The sequence below is a fragment of the Pararge aegeria genome, chromosome 20, assembly GCF_905163445.1.
Source record: "Pararge aegeria chromosome 20, ilParAegt1.1, whole genome shotgun sequence".
NCBI lineage: Eukaryota > Metazoa > Arthropoda > Insecta > Lepidoptera > Nymphalidae > Pararge > Pararge aegeria.
In genome coordinates, this window is record NC_053199.1 from 4162880 (window position 1) to 4180054 (window position 17175).

General features: G+C 35.1%; 1 protein-coding gene across 1 annotated transcript in view; it reads left to right on the top strand.

Moving 5' to 3' along the window:
- The window catches only part of LOC120632864 (steroid receptor seven-up, isoforms B/C), a gene marked incomplete at its 5' end in the record, with an annotated part of 145734 nt that extends 129647 nt beyond the window's left edge, over positions 1 to 16087 (top strand). The window contains one exon of the mRNA XM_039902902.1: positions 15661 to 16087. Coding sequence (XP_039758836.1) covers positions 15661 to 15935 — 275 coding nt within the window. The remainder of the gene's footprint in view (positions 1 to 15660) is intronic.
- Positions 16088 to 17175: the final 1088 nt, after the last annotated feature.

Sequence of the window (17175 nt, forward strand, 5' to 3'; positions counted from 1 at the left end):
AATATAAACCTAACCTACCTAATAAAGGTTTCATATTCCTCATTTTACTTTGTAGGCACTTTCAAAATTACCTTACTTGCTTTAAATTTGGAACATGTTCGAATTTCAAACCAACTTATATAAAGTTTAGTCCACACATGAAACTTCCCAATCAGATACGATTGATCTGTCGTGAGACGAGAGACCTGAACTCGGACCTATTGTCACCCACTGGTGGCACCCATGACATCGCCTGACATTGCCTGACACCAACTGACTTTGCTTTTGTGACACTGTGACCCAGTTGCCGAGTGTACGGCGCTTTGTATCACATTGTTCTTTTGTAAAATGAGATGATGTGTTTATAAACGTACTTGGTAAACAATACGGGTCTCGTTTTATCTCTTGGTAAACTTTGACTAGAAACATTGTTTTGTATAACACAAAAGCTACTATGTTTTGAAACCTACAAGATAGCGATATATTGTTATTAGATTCAAATATATATAAACCCTTCAACATATTTTAAATACTTACAATGCAGTAATTTACATATCATTTAATTAACTCATGATAAATTATTTATTTATAATAGTTTACCAAATTATCATCGGTTTAAAAAGTCTACTGGTTTTCTTGAGTATATAATACAATAACTCCTATAAAAACTGTTATCATTAATAACCACTCAATACTGTCTCCACAAACAGACAAAATAATGAAACAATTAACCGCATACTTAAATACCGGTAGCGTGAAAGTATCTCTGTTACGCCATAAAGTACCTGTCGCCACCCGCGGCGTTGTTTATGTCGCAGATCAAGATAGCACTCGCATTGTGTAGACGCTTCTTTACAGCTTTCGCGCCTCTTCGTAAAATTTCCCTTTTGATTCCTTGTATTAATAATTTTTTTCTTGTACTTTTATTACCTATGTCTTGCAGACAGAAATCAGGCGTTTTCATTTTGATCCTATATGAGACTGGTAATATGAGTTTAAACCCACCACGCTACTCCAGTGGGGGTTGGCGAGTTAGCAAGATGGTAATGACATCTTGCGGCAGTTAGCACTTTGTCCTTTTACTATTGTTTCTCTTCTTCTTTGTCCTTTAGCCATACTCCATACCATACTCTCCTTTATGTTAGCATCCCTCTATATCTGACTACATCGATACTTACCATCAAGTGAGATCGAAAAAAGCGCTAAATCATGTCAGCGAAAAACAAACTGTACCTCTCACAGATTGAAAATACAATGCATTACCAAATAAGTACGTCAGAACTATTAAAAGAACTGAAAAGCATGGTCTAGAATTATCAACTGGGTCATAGTGTCATAATGGTTATAGCATATAAACAGTGTCAGACGGTGTCACTCGTGTCAGGATACCACTGATACGACGAGCGACGCGTCGGGTCCAAGTTCAAATTTCATGCATAAAACGCGTCAGATGTGTTGCGTCTATCTGATTAGAGTATCACGTGTGAATGCCGCTTTACAAAATGCTTCCTATTCCGAATTACACAACGGTTCCCGCCACATTTTCTTGTTGCAGTTTATATCATTTTTAATTTGGTATGATTTTCTAACCATTATTACCGGCTAAATTTTTTGGTTTACATGAAATTAAATAACTGAATTTGGAATCTCGCAGTTGGGTTTTTCTTAAGTTAAGGTCATGTTAACGCCATATGTAGGTCAAACCTGTAGAGGCACGTGTCAGTTTTAGCTGGAAATATAATTTTAGAATAATTTTCTTTTTAAATTCATCGCCTTTAAACAATTATTTAGATTTCATTAGGTTTTCAATAATTGAATTTGGAACGTTCTCCCGATACAAATAATTTCTTTTTTTCACTCTGAATACAAAGCAAAGGCCGTAACACTGTACAGCCCGTATTGAAGTCAAAACTGTAAGGCACGTGTCAGTTCCGACCAAAAAGACCCGCGTCAATTAAAAAAAAAGCTTTTATAATAACAACAACAAAAGCTATTTACAAATACTCGCTCGCCCGCCCACTCAAAAGGTGTTTATTTTAAAATTTCGCAACACAATACATATGGCAATATTTTTTTTCTTTTCGCGCCATTTAATGCTATTTCTGGCCATTAGAATTTGATGCGTACCTCGCAACTGTCAAATGTCAATGTCATTTTCGACCTTATTCTTTACGCAGATGATAAAATTTAGTATCCGAAATGTCATATTGTGCCGATTATTGGAATGAACATTTTTTTTGTTGTTGTTTTTTTCGAACACGTGTTTATGGCATCCAATTTGTGCCTATTGATTCATTGTTGAATTCTTCGGGATTTATTACTTTTCAATATTGTCCCCTAAGTTAGGTGAAGAACAATAATGATAGAAGAAGCTAATGATAGATGAATGAAGAAGCCTTTGGGATAGATCCATAAACCGTTACTTCATCTGCCAGTCCAAAATCTTTAATTATATGAAAAACTAATTTTAAAGCTAAAGGTCAACAACCTAGGCATGTTTGTACGAGAGCCTTCCTTGTTTTTATTTACGTTCCTTATTTTACTCGTTTTTACCGGAGTTAATATCAGAGTGACACGAAGTGTCAACTCGCTATGACTCAGTCTGATATTGATTCCCGTTCCCATAAGAGCTTGGGGATTTAAAAGAAACATTTGTAGAGGAATGCAATCTTATGGCAAAAATTGTTCCAATTCATGGACTACTTACTTAAAATTGTAAACAAAAACCAACCCAAGAATCGAAACCTGGACCTCGTTCTTGAGTCAAACACGCATAACTCTCGAATGAAGATACTCGGATATCAGCAACCGAGCTGAAATCCATACTAATAAGTATAGGCTTACCAAAGGCCTACATTATTAACGTAAATAAACACCTCAAATCTCGATAGCGGAGTGTCGCAGATTCGGATCTCGGGCAAACACCAGGGGCATTGTCGCGGCTAAATTTGTTCCGCCATTTCCGATCTCCTTAGCAGATTATTTTACGATTGTAAAGGCGCCATTGTTGAATGGTTATACAGGATGTTCTCGGTTGCTCATTGTCTTACATATACAGGGTGCTCCTCGTTATCATTACGGGTATCGGTGGACGAATACTCAAGATATATTTTAGCTTTTGTCCTCAGGTTACAAAATAGTGGTGTTATTTATATTTGACTTTTGACTAAGGATCCAAGCACCACCATCAGTGGCGTGCTTAGAGGGTATGCACAGGGTATGCAGATGTTATAAAATGAAGAAAATCTCCAGTAATAGGTATAAATACTTAAGGGTAGGCTTTTTATAACTCTTACAATGTCTATCCGTAAGTTTGTTAGATCTCGTACTGGGGATTTTCTTCATTTTATATGATCTGCATACCCTGTGCATACTCTCTATCCACGTCACTGACCACCATAATATACCGCCTCATTAACTCGCTTGCTCATTTCGATAATAGGAAATCATTTAAGAGGCTTCGCTTTAAAATGGAAAGTATTCAAAAAAATATATAATTTTAACACACTGATCTTCATTTGTTTCCGAATCAAACATCCGCTCGAATGACAAAACTCTACGTCCTAAAAATTTTGGTTATAATTCTAAAACATAACGCTAAACATATTTAAATAATAATGCTTTATGCGATAGTAGAGTTATGCGATGAATATTAAGATAATTATTTTGTCATACGCGACCACCATAAATCTAAAGTGAGGTGGTGTTTCTGTTAATTAAAAATTTACAAGATTCGGAACGGTCAACACGTGCTTCTCCGAGATAAAAAGGTATCCCATATCAATCTCCATAATGCTAAATTTCCTCATGATCGGTAACAGTGGATGAGGTAACATCGGTATGAAACAGACATACTTTCACATTTACAATATTATGGTTATACATATTAAATTAGTTATTCCTCGTATTATTAATTTCTTTCATCTTTGATTCATTGGCAAATAAGAAACACACTGTATCCATCGATTTCATTTGCCGATACTCGTGTACGCGTCAGTTATAATAAGATTCGGTCGAAAAGACCTATTATGGCCAACTCCCATTGTTCGTTAATACAGCCTCAAAGCTTATTCTTCGTCTAAGATGATCGCTGTGCAAACATCTGCGTACCTACGGAGGTACGCCTACAACGCCGCTTTTGTTGCCCTCCTCGTTTGTCTATTTGTTATCTGTTCTCTATGATGTTATCAGTGATTTATAATCTGTGGTCTTTTGCGACAAACATTCCACATTCAAACCAAATTCAAATTCGTATTCTATCTCAAAACAAGGAGCTTACATCTAATAACAATATTTATAAGCTTCTCGATATCAAAGCTTTGTGAGCTTTTGAACGATACAGATAATATCAGATACCAGTCGCAGATACAAAGATGTCTAGATAAACCTCTTTTTATTTATTATGTACGATTCGATTCATTTTCTACGATTCAAGTCTATGCTGCCCATGACACCCGCCTGTTTAGATAAACTAACAGGGACACATTCCAATGATTAAAATATAAGTATATTTAATAAGTAAGTAAACTTAAAATCTCCCCTGACTACTGAATTTATTGCATAAAAATGTAGATTTTTTTTAATTTACCGAATTAAAAAATCATTTGCTCCATTTGATTAAAAACATAAAGAATGTTCAAGAACTTTTAACCCGCTACATCATCACTAATCAGCATCATGACAAATTATATTACATTAAAAAAAACAATTAAAATACTACGGTCTAGTTTTGGTCTCATAATTAGAAGTAGCACACTGCTTTTTAATAGAGACTGTGGAATAAACTTATCGTAGAAATTCACCCCTAATTATAGACTAAATAGATGAAAAAGAAAACTAAATAGATTGAAATTAAAACCCTTTTATCAAAAACACGAAATACGCTATTAACACCCGCATGCCGAGTTTAATAAGCGGCAATTATATTATTTTTTATAAAAGATAAATACGTATGGCGCGAACGATATGAACGATTAACGATAGAATGAACGAGTGAACGAATGCGGGCAGAACTAACGCGATCACCCTTTACACAAGAGTGTATCGGTTAACGTCATGCGTTCACAATTTAAATTAATCGATTTTATTGGTTTTGATTGAACTTCTTACATGCATCGATATATAAGTATACGAGAGGTTGTTTATACCGTTCTTACTATCTATTTTGTATGCGATAAACGTCGAATGCTTCGCATAAATACATTCTTAAACTTAAATATCTGGCCAGTGATTCCTTTCGACTCTTGTGATGACAAAAAACAAAACCTATTATTGCAAATTGTTAATTATTTTTTGAATATTCCGCCTTGCATAGTCATATGAATTGAAGAAAAACACACTATAAACTGCTTCAATTTAGGCATTAATAGTACCTAGGCCTAGTGGGCAACATTTTGGTTTCCCTTTCCTGAAAGGGAAACCAAAATGTTGCCCAAAATGTTCGGGGATCAAACTCGGTACCCCTGGGTACCGAGTTTGATCCCCGACACACACCGCTAACATTTCGAATATAAGTGCGTTTTAAGCGATTAAATATACACTTGAATTACCGTCGCGTTTTTGATCAGGGTAAGCATAAAGAAGGAAGATGCCATAAAATAGAAAAAACCTGCGCATTTATGAATATTGTATAGAAGCAGGCGTTACTTTGCGGAAATCCATGATATATTACCAAAATGAAGCTTCATTTGCTATACTCCGCGAAAAGCAGGAGAATCTGTGTGGTGTAATTTATAATTTCTTCAACTTTACAATGAATAATTGTAAAGTCAACATCTCCATTCACTTAACAATTATTCATTGTAAAGTCAACATCTCCTGATGATGCTCCGGTTTCGGAGCGAAACGTGCGTAGAGGGTGTATTGCCGAGGATCTGTGTGGTGTGGAGTATAAGGATTGAAGAAATTATAAATTACACCACACAGACTCTCCTGCTTTTCGCGGAGTATAGCAAATTAAGCTTAATTTTGATAATATTCTCATTATGAGTTAAACAAAAATTTTTGGGTAAAAATATAACAAAATGGACTGTAACAATATAAATATTTGAAGCAAAAATAAACTTGTTGTTCAGTTTACTAGGTTACATAAAATTGCCCATTCATTCAAGGGCAATTATATGTAAGGGTGTATTAATTTATAATAAATTACCGAATGAGAATCTCTGAGATGTCTCTTAATAAGTTCAAAGTTTATATAAAATGTAAGCTTACAGAAAAAAATTTAGGGATTACTTAAACGATAAAAAAACTTGGGTGTGAACTCTAACTTCATAGCTTATATTAAATTACCGTGAGATAGTGAAAACAAAATAAAAATACCCGGCTAAGTTTCTTGTCGGCTATTCTTAGAGCAGAGCGCGTTTGCAACCTTCGCAGCTTTAGGTTTAAGTTGGCGAACGAAGTTATCACCATCCCCTTACAATTATCTAAACATATATGTATGAACGCAATATAAGTGCCTGTGATAGGCACTACATGAATAAAAAATTTAGACTTACTAGCGGACCCCAGCGCCATCTGTCGGGCTGATTTGTGAATCTAAACCATCCAGGATGCCACCCAAACGCATACTAAAAAATTCATTCAAATCTGTCCAGCCGTTTAGGAGGAGTTCAGTGACATACACACGCACACAAGAAATATATATATAAAGATTGGTAAAAAAAAGAAGCTTTACTAAACTAACAAAATATTATGTTTGTGTATCTATATGTATTTATCTTGTACATGGGCGTGATAGTATATGTTATCGAGAGAAATAGCTGGTAGCACTCGTCAAGTCTCGGCTCAACGGCGCCCGGCGCGCGCGCTTCTCATTACGGCAGATGGGGCATTGATTTACCGGGTCAAATCTGTTAACACCACCATCAATACTATTTAAGCCCACTAAATGCTGAAGCAACCTCTGATTCACTGCATTTCATTTCGGTGTACTCATTTCATTTTTCCCGCCTTTATACCCACAAACGAAATAACTAACTCATCAGCTTTATTATTAGTTTAAAGAATGTTAAAGAGAGATGACGCCTGTAGCCTGCAGCGGGACATTAATTTGGTTGTTAAAGATGTGTTGTGATTAAAGGAGTTCTTACACAAAACACACGCAACACATCTTTACATTCGAACTTTTAAATTAAGTAATAAATATACTACGACAATTCAAAAAAAAAAAAAAAGTAAGCGTAGTAGTGTTTTGCGTACTCAGATCACTGATGAATATTTTCATGAAAAAAAAAAAAAAAAAAATTTAAACCTGTTTATTATAAATATACATTGTTGTTTAAATCTTAATTACATTACGCTAATGAATAATATAAATAAATACTTATAGTACACATATAAACACCCAGACACTGAGAAACATTCATGTATTCATGTTCAGCACACAAACATTTTCCTGTTGTGGGAATCGAGCCCACGGCCTTGGACTCAGAAAGCAGGGTCGCTGCCCACTGCGCTAATCGGCCGCCTTTACATTCTCATGATCTTCATCATAAAAATATCTAGTGCATAAACGCAGGCTTCCTCTCTTTCTTCTTCTCAGGAGCAAAACCCCAACACGCTAATAAAACGCAGATTGATGGGCTCACAAAATTACACCCACTTAATAATCTGCTTTGTCTGTCTGTAGACGCCGTTAATAGTATGCTATGTCATCTTGTGTTGATTAGAGCACCTTTTTGTAAGTTTATTTATGCCACTAACAACATTGATTTTTTTTCGTCAAACACTCCACCCTGATCGTTTCGGTTTTTTAAACATATGACATAATATCATAATCAGAAGTTATCGCGATTTCCGCAACTGTACTTAGTAATGAAGCTCACTCGTTAACTCTTTATTATATAAACACTTTATAACATAGTGACATATTATATGTGTAGTAAATCAATGCAATTATTTATTTCGTTGATGTAAAATTTCCATAATTTCACATCATTGTACTCTGCGACTTGTTTATTAGTTCGGTCTTAATGACCAAAAAATAAGCATTAGTTTAATACAAAATGAAACAAATGTTAAAAAAAATCTATATATATAAAAGAGAAAGTATGTGGGTATGTTCCGTAAAGGCTCCGAAACGGCTGGACCGATTTCAATGAAACTTTCAGGGAATCTCCGGATTGACCTGGCGAGTAATCCTGTAAAGTTTGGTGACGATCGGAGCTCTCCTATTTTTGAACTGTCAAACTGTCAAATGCTTTTATTTACTACTAGTTGTACCCTGCCACGCTTCGCTGTTGCACATTGTGATTGAATGGTTGAGAAAAATAGATAAAAACAATCCTTGATGCGTATTATATATCATGCTAAAATTTCATCCCGATCATTGCAGAACTTTTTGAGTTTTTGAAGCGTACACAAACCAACATAACATTTTTATATATATAGATATGTGTTTTAGCACTAAAGATGTCCCTCCTATGTGTCCTTCCAGAGGCAACCAGTATTATTTGGAAATTATAGATAGTTGCAATCATTGACTGCAAATCTTACATAGACTCTTCCGCACTTAAAGTTTTAGTAGTAGTACCTATTAAAGCATTTTGTGGCCAAGCTTGTCCAGGGAAGTCCCTACTACCCCCATGCCTATTTAAGCTGCTGAGCTGCGTTCCAGTCCGAAGGGTGTCATTTCATAGGATGTGTTCCTTGCATGGCATTCAAAGTGTTCCTCTGTTTATGTAACAAATTATGGTTTTTCACTAATCATTAGGTTACCACAGCTTGGTCCATCATTTATTACTATAAAAACCTTTAGGATGTTATCAACAATTATAATTATATAAATAATTTTAACAATCTCCTCCAGGGCTAAAATTTTTAGAAATCTGATAGTAAGTGACCTTAATTTAACAAACATGAAACTTTTATTAAAGTTTAAGTCTGTGGGAATGTTTTATAAATTTAAATGTGGGAATGTTAGTATAAAATTTTCATTTTTTTTCATTAGCACCCCCGTAACCGATTTTGTGATTTAAACTTCATTCAATACATTCTTGTTTGCTCATAGCCCAAAAAAAATCTGTCCAAATTTCATGTCTAAAAGAGTTAAAATTCAAAATTTAGTTTTTTATGATTTTTTCTAATCATTAACGCCCCCGCTATACACTTCGGAGATATAACAATTATAAAAAAGTTAGCTTATCCATTAAGTCAATGTATCCTCTACATGGATACAAAATTACAATACAATCGGATGTATAGTTTAATAGTTTTAACGGAAAAACCATACAAAAACTCTATAGATTTATATATTAGTATAGATTTTGTCACATGCAATAATTAGCGATCAAAGGTAAATAAACACTCTACGAACACGGTACGAATTTTTTATGTGTAGCAATTGATAAAAGCTAACTCATTAGCTCATTAAGTAGGAGGTAACCGAAAATCCAAGAAAAAAACCCACTGAATTTGACAGTTTGCTGTTATTTCAACTTTTTTTTTAATTTGACTAAATTGAACTATTCGATTTCGTTTCCTTTTTTTTTTGTTTAATATGATTGAATTTGAACTTTGTACTGAGGTAATAAAGTGCTAATTGACTCTTTGACGTTAGGAACATACCTACATTGTTTAAACAACAGTGACTGCTTGTTATTCAATATGAACTTTATATAATAGCAATAAAGCTCGTTTTAGTTAGAAAACGTTTGTATGGGAAATAGAAAAGGGCTGTTTTTTGGGTTTTTCCGGCAATTATTCGAATTTTTCTCGCCGTAAAAACCATCTTTGAACTTCAACGAACATTTAAAAAAAATAATTGGCCAAATTGGTCCAGGCGTTGTTGAGTTATGCGCTTACCAACACATTTTGTGATTCATTTTTATATTATAGATGATGATATTCTATTGTAGGGTGTACATGGGTGTAGATAATGATCTTCACCCGCTCGAGAAGAGAATAAAAGAGAATGAATACGGAGAGAAATAAATAATTTAATCTATTATGAGACTTAAATTAAAAATTTAATAATGTAAGTTTATTGTTTAAATAAAATAAAGCAAAATCTAGCCCGGCGAAGCGGGCTGGGTACGCTAGTAAACCATAAATTAAAAAAATTGTATCAGTAAAAGGAATACAGAAAGGTAGTTATGATTGATCATTAACCCTAAACCGCTGAAATCGAAAAGTACCCAACAAATATCTTGGCTGATCTTTGGTCCAAGATCACGCAGGATCGCCCAATAGTAATTAACCCTGCGCCCGCCGCAGTAACAATGTAATATAGTTTAATTGATACGACCCCGGTCTAAATGACCATCAAAGAATAAGATGGGCTTAATGAATCGGAGTAATTGTATGTTTAGTGCAGCCATATTGTAGCATATTATTGAAACTGCCTCGTTGTGTATAGTATAGTGTTTATAATGTCCGACTGCAGATCACGAGGTCGTCGGTACGATCTACGGGTCGAGCAAATAAATAGTATTGGGATTTTCAATCAAGAAATTGTCAGTAGGTACCTCGTACCAGCCCGGTGTTTGGAGGTCACATTAATGCGTCGTCCCCGATTTACCACTTCTGATACTCATGTTTAACTACCTGGATTTGCTTCGCAGGTGAGGCAAAAATTTGAGTTATGGCTTTCTGTAAAAAACTCAGTACTCAGACTTAGGAAATTGGTGGTGCCCAAGTAGTCGATACCGGTTATTATTAATAACATGTAATAATAATAGTTAAAGTTCGCAGACCCAAATTGCAGCAAGTGGTGGGTTTATTTTTATTTTATTTATCTATTTGCTTTAAGTAACTAGACCCATATAAAAAAATACCATCTAAAAATAAAAAGGTTAAACAATTAAATAACAATTTTAAGGTAGGTACTATACAAAAATATATACATATATTTTTATATATTTATGTATTCCCTAAAGCTTCGGAAGACTATGCCCTCAAGCGCAAAAGTCAGCACTAAGGTCACGTCCTCCTGGCCAGAACTTTGAGTACGTAGTAACTAATATATTGTGGTTAAAGACGTTTATTTTCTCAAAAGAAATTACAACTTCACTAAATAAGAATATTTGATTTGATATTCACCTTTATTTACGCTCTAAAACCTTTTTTTGGTCTGCGGCGGTGGGATGTATGAATAAAAATAAATGATTTTTGAAGCGGTGATAGCGCAGTGGGTAAAAGCTCGTTTTCACTTTCTGGGGACCGAGTTCGAATCCCAGAACGCACCTCTAACTTTCTACGTTATGTGCCCTTTAATTAATTAAACAACACTTGCTTCAACGGTGAAGGAAACCATCTTGGGATCCTGTATGCCTGAGAGTTCTACATAATGTTCTCAAAGGTATGTCGAGTCCACCGATCCGAACTGGGGGCCTTTACCCCTTCTGACTGTGGGGACCCGTGCTCTGTAATGGGCCGGTAATGGGTTGATATGATGATGATGATTATTGAAATGCCTAAAAACAAATACCTACGCTTCATCTAAAAACGACCTACTTCTAAAATATCCATCAATCCTCATTCATAGAACACGCCTCTGTGGCTCGGTGACGCAATCAATTGCGATCACTTGCACTAATTGTCCAACAGCAGCTGTTTGAGATGGAACACGTAATACATCAATTGGTCCCCGTATCAAGACTATCAAGTGTAACTAAGTTTGTTGTGGGCTCTTCTTAGACGAGGGCGCGTTTAAAACTCTCCCAGCTTTAGTTTTAAGTTAACAATGCAATGTATGAACGCTTTATAAGCACCTGTGATGAGGTCTACATTATTAAAATATTTTCGAATTTGAATTTGAATTTAACGGGGAATTTAGAGGAATTCAAAAGTCACTAGCTCGCGACTTAGACTACACTCCATTTTTTTCTAAATTCTGGCTGTTTTATAAATTTAAAATGCATATACAAATTTGAACCTGCGACTCTTTGGCAATCGCGGCCTGAGCGCTTTAACTAATTACGTCTTTCCTACCGTCGATGCAGAAATTAGTATATACCTTTTGACATCAATCTTGAATAAACAAGTGCCATTCCATCCGTAAATACAAACGTAATAAAACGAGATTTTATTCATTTGCCAAAGACATATATCCCCAAAGTAAGCGAAGCTTTTGTTATGGATATTAAGATGACTGAGGAATATTCTTATGAATAATATACATATATACTTAAAATATACAGATAAACACACAGATTACTTATTAATCCATGTAAAATGTGTCCAACCTCAACACTGATTAATTACTGTATAACTATATAGAACTATATAACGGTGAAGGAAAACATCGAAACCTGCATAGCTGAGATCATAATGTCCTCAAAGGTGTGTGAAGTCCACCAATCCGCACAGTGCCTACGTGGTGGAATACGGCCTTAACCCCTTCTCATTGTGGGAGGAGACCCGTGCTCTGTAGTGGGCCAATAATGTGTTGATATGATATAAAAACTTACATCATGGCCCACTCATACAAGAAAATTGTAAGAACAAAAAAATATAAGTTAAAGCATATGAAAGTGGCTTAAGTCAGCGTAAGTTTAATAAGATAAATTAATGTTATGCCCACATCGTAATAATTTCCTCATACAAACATCTAAGTTTCGAGTTAATAGAACATTTAGGTATATGAGTTTCCGGTTAGTAAATACACTATACGGTTTGCTAGATAAACTTAATATACCTAAACATAAAACTACATTAAATTAACCCTGTGTTTATAATGTCCTTCTAGAACGTAGAACACATTATATTTTTTATATGTAACGATTAAGGACTATAAGCATACTTTTAATAAGTGACGCGACCCGCAGTTTTCCTCATGATTGTATTCTTCACCGTTAAAGCAAGCGATATTAAATTGCTTATATCGCATATAATCCGATAAGTTATATCCTTTCAATCACCGCTTCTAAATATGTTTACCGATGCCAAAACAAAGTTTCAGTTTCTAATGACACATTGCATGGACGAGGCGAAACTATAACTATAACTTTTAAATTGTTGATATTGGAAAAGAGCAACTGAGTTTCTTGCCGGCTTCTTCTCGGTAGAATCTGCCTTCCGAACCGGTGGTAGAGTCACTACACACAGACAGACTTGACGTTTCAAAAGTGCTTATATTAGGCCTACTTGAAATAAACGAATTTTGATTTTGAGTATACGGATACCCAAAAACCGTCGAGAAGCGTCTTGCGTTTGTGTGTTAAGATTATGCTTCCGCCTTAACTTCAAAGTGCTCGCTATCCCGAGTGTACAACTAGGTTAATTTTTAATTACCACCTCTCGCACCATGCCAGTAACAATTTTTTTAAGTGGTCACTTTATTACTGTGACACGTCTTGTAAATGTCTAAATTGAAATAACTTAAGCTATTATTATGCCTATTAGGTTGTTAGCATAAGTAGGTCAAGAATACAGTCACTCAATGACTACCGGTCATATTTCGTACCATTATTGACATGTAGGATTATTTTAATTACCTCTAACTGCGTTTATAAAAACTTAATATAAATTATTATTTTATGGCTTATGGAATGATATAGTGGCAGTAGCCAGGCTTCAGATGCTCTCTGAGGCACTGTGCCTTTGTATACCACCAACTTTTAAAAAATTAAGAAATAGTTTCGAGATAGGAGTAGACATATTAAACAATACCTCCATGGTTTCTAAAAGGCCTGAAACGCTAATTGATCTGGCATCACGTCTCAGGGTGTCAGGGTAGTAACTAGCCACGATTGAAGCGTCCCACCAGAGACCCAACCAGAGAAAGTTCAGAAATAACAAACAAATTTGCCCGCGCCTGGGCTTAGACCTCTCACCTAGCACGCATGCACAGCTGAGCACTCACTACTGCGCCAAGGAGGTTTCGAAGTTCACCTCAGAGTCTGGTGACCAAAAACCACACTAGCACCTCGTAATCAAAGTATGCTGACCACTGGACAAATGTAGTTCTACATTCAACCATTTACTTTCAATAAATAAAACAAAAATATCAAAACGAGAAAAAGAAAAGATATCTCAAGACATTGCGCAAAATATTAATCCTTTCCGGTGGCAACCCCAAAATAAAAACGTATAAAGATAATAGCCCGTGAACGGTCGCAGGCCGACTTAATGCGATTAGGCCCCCTGTACACGATACAGCGCTGGCAACATTAATATTTTTTATTGTTATTCTGTGAAGAAATGACGCGGTAAACAAAACGGTCATTACATCTGGCAGATGTACTCCGAAAGGAACTGCGGTTATGGGAGAGGCGTGCTTCTACGGTTATTCCTGGGGATTATAACAAAATTATGCAATTATCTATTTTATTTCTGTGTGATGTTCTATTTAAATGTTTTTGGCGTAAGATAGATACTCAAGACTAAAGACACTAAGTTTTAGATACATAAGGGTTTTAAAGCTGTGTTTGTTGTCAAATACATGATGTAGATTCAGAATAACTTCAATTAAATTTTACCTGTTTACTAAGCAAATGTTCAAAACAATAAATATAAATAAATATACTACGACAATAAAAACATTGCCATCTAGTCCCAAAGTAAGCGTAGCTTGTGTTATGGGTACTAAGATAACTGATGAATAATTTTTATGAATAATATAAAAAGTAGACAGTAGTAAAACAAGTAGATGAATAAAAAGCAGAGTACCACAATTTTTGAACGAAGACTAGCCCACTAGCCACTAGACTAATAGAAGTTTTCATGGGCTTATAAAAAGCGAGCTTTTTTATAAGCCCATGGAAACTTCTAATTATCCTTTCAAAATGCAAAAGTCAAGTCGATTGGTTTCTTAGATAGGGCGTAAAAATAAACAAACACATTTTCGCATTTATAATATTAGTATAAATTACATTTAAGAACTATAACAATACATTAACTACAAAAACCCTCACTTTTATATCAAGACTACGACGACATTTATTTAAAGAATTCAGTAATTTGCTTAATCTGAGAAGCGATGATAGCCTAGAGGGTAAGGCATCGGCTTTTTATTCGTGGAGACTGAGTTCGAGTCCCGGCCCCACTCCGTACTTGGCCAGCGTGGTAGACCACGGCCTTGACCTTTCTCATTATACCTAGACCAGTATTAAGCTGATGATGATGATGATGAATGCACAAGAAGGTGCCATTGAAATGTAAGCATAATTTCAAAACGTCTCATTCAAGTAGACACATTTCCAACTCATTAAACAATCTACCATCTTTTATGTGGCAACTTGACAAATGTTACCGCAAGCAAATGTGTTATTGGGACGATTATTTGGCACCCAAGTGCTAATTGGTCATCAGTCAGCTTTTACAATGCTTGACGCACATTTTATTACTTAACGAAACACCGTCTTATTATTTTTACAGCTTCAATATTACGAAACAAAGCGAGCCAAACCGTAGTTAATGTAGCGAAAACATTTGTATTATCTACCTGCAATGCCGTTTTGTTTTGATGATGTCGTTTATTTTTGCATAATTCATATTTATGGTAACATTTAAATTTGGATAATTTTTTGATGTTTGCTCTCTGAAACCCTTGGATCCCCATTTTAGACTTTTATCTCTTTCCGAAAAGTTTATATCTACATTTAATGATTTTTATTTTTCATATTACACGTTAAAAACTTTTGTTTTATTTCAACGTAATAGGAACTGCAACTTCTTTCACCCTCAAAGAAACCTTAAAATTTCATTTAATTTAATTTAAGCTTTTTTTCTTTACAGATGCCTGCGGTTTATCAGACGTGCAGCACATAGACAATCTACAAGAAAAATCACAATGCGCCCTTGAAGAATACTGCCGGAGTCAGTACCCTAACCAACAGACGCGATTCGGAAAACTCCTTCTACGACTACCTTCATTACGAACAGTCAGCTCCCAAGTCATAGAGCAGCTGTTCTTTGTAAGACTAGTAGGAAAGACGCCTATTGAAACTCTGATTAGAGATATGCTTTTATCAGGGAGCTCGTTCTCTTGGCCGTACATGGCAACCATGTGACATACAATGTGGAGACAGCTTGCGGCGGCCTGATCCACGCCTTACGGCTTCCCGCCGTATCTGCCGAGCCAGCGATTCGACTTCCAGAGGTACCATGAAGCCCCAGAAGACGCTGTGACGTCATCGAGCGAGTTTCAAGAAACGGAGACGACAGGAGAGGAATATTTCGGATCGCGGAGTAGAGATAGCGAGAGAGCCGATCCCTGTCCATCATTCGATCCAATTTCAGCGTTCTACCCTCCAAAAACCACAGATCAAGGAGTCTTCGATTCAAGTAACAACAGTGAAACTCAAAAAAGTGCTAAAGCGTCGATGTTGATCGACAACCTACTAAATATTAGAAGTGAGTCTTGTTCCCAAGAGGACACGAAATAAGAACTCTTTAGGGTGTTTTTTTTTTCGGGGTTAGTAATTACTTAGTTCAAGTTATTTTGTTCCTCTGTAATATATTTTAGGTTATAGATGATATTTAATATTGTAAATAAAATGTTTTTATTATATTATAATTATAATAAATGTATATTGAATATTATAAGGATCAAGAGGCATGTTTTCTACGATATTCAATTATTAATGCAAATTAGACAATATTTTATGTGTTGGAATTGATTTTGTAACTAAAGAAGAATAGAATGCCTGGTGTTAACAAGCTGAAGTAGATTTGAATCAATTCACTACAATGTTTTCATGTCCAATCAAAAAGTATGCTATTTTATAAACTTGAAGACAAGAAAATTAAAGAAAAAAAAACGATTTTTGCATGCTATACATTTTATCAAAAAAAAAGTAGTTAAAAATAATTCACTGGTTCAAGCAAAATTGTTGGTTCCTGCACCCTGTCGTAGTGAAATAAAAAAAAGTGATTATAAAAATTGCGTATTGACCTTTGCAAATCATACAATCGGCTGAACATTGATTGAATAAAGCATTAGAAATATGATATTTAAGACGTGGGATAAAAAGCTAACTTTTCAATACTTTTGTGCCAGTGAGTAATATCTGAAGAGTAGACCAAGCATCGACGTCGATATGCTGTGTGAAGACCATAATACAAAACGTTATAATATAATACGTTATTTTACATCCTTTTCCTGTAGCCAAAACTTTTATTTAAAATACCTTAACTCTGAGTTATTTTTCTTATCTTTCAGCTATCTGGCTACTTTAATCGCGTTAACACTCGGTCGCAAGAATTAACGAGATTTTATAAATCTTCTTCATATAAATAGTATTTTAGTCA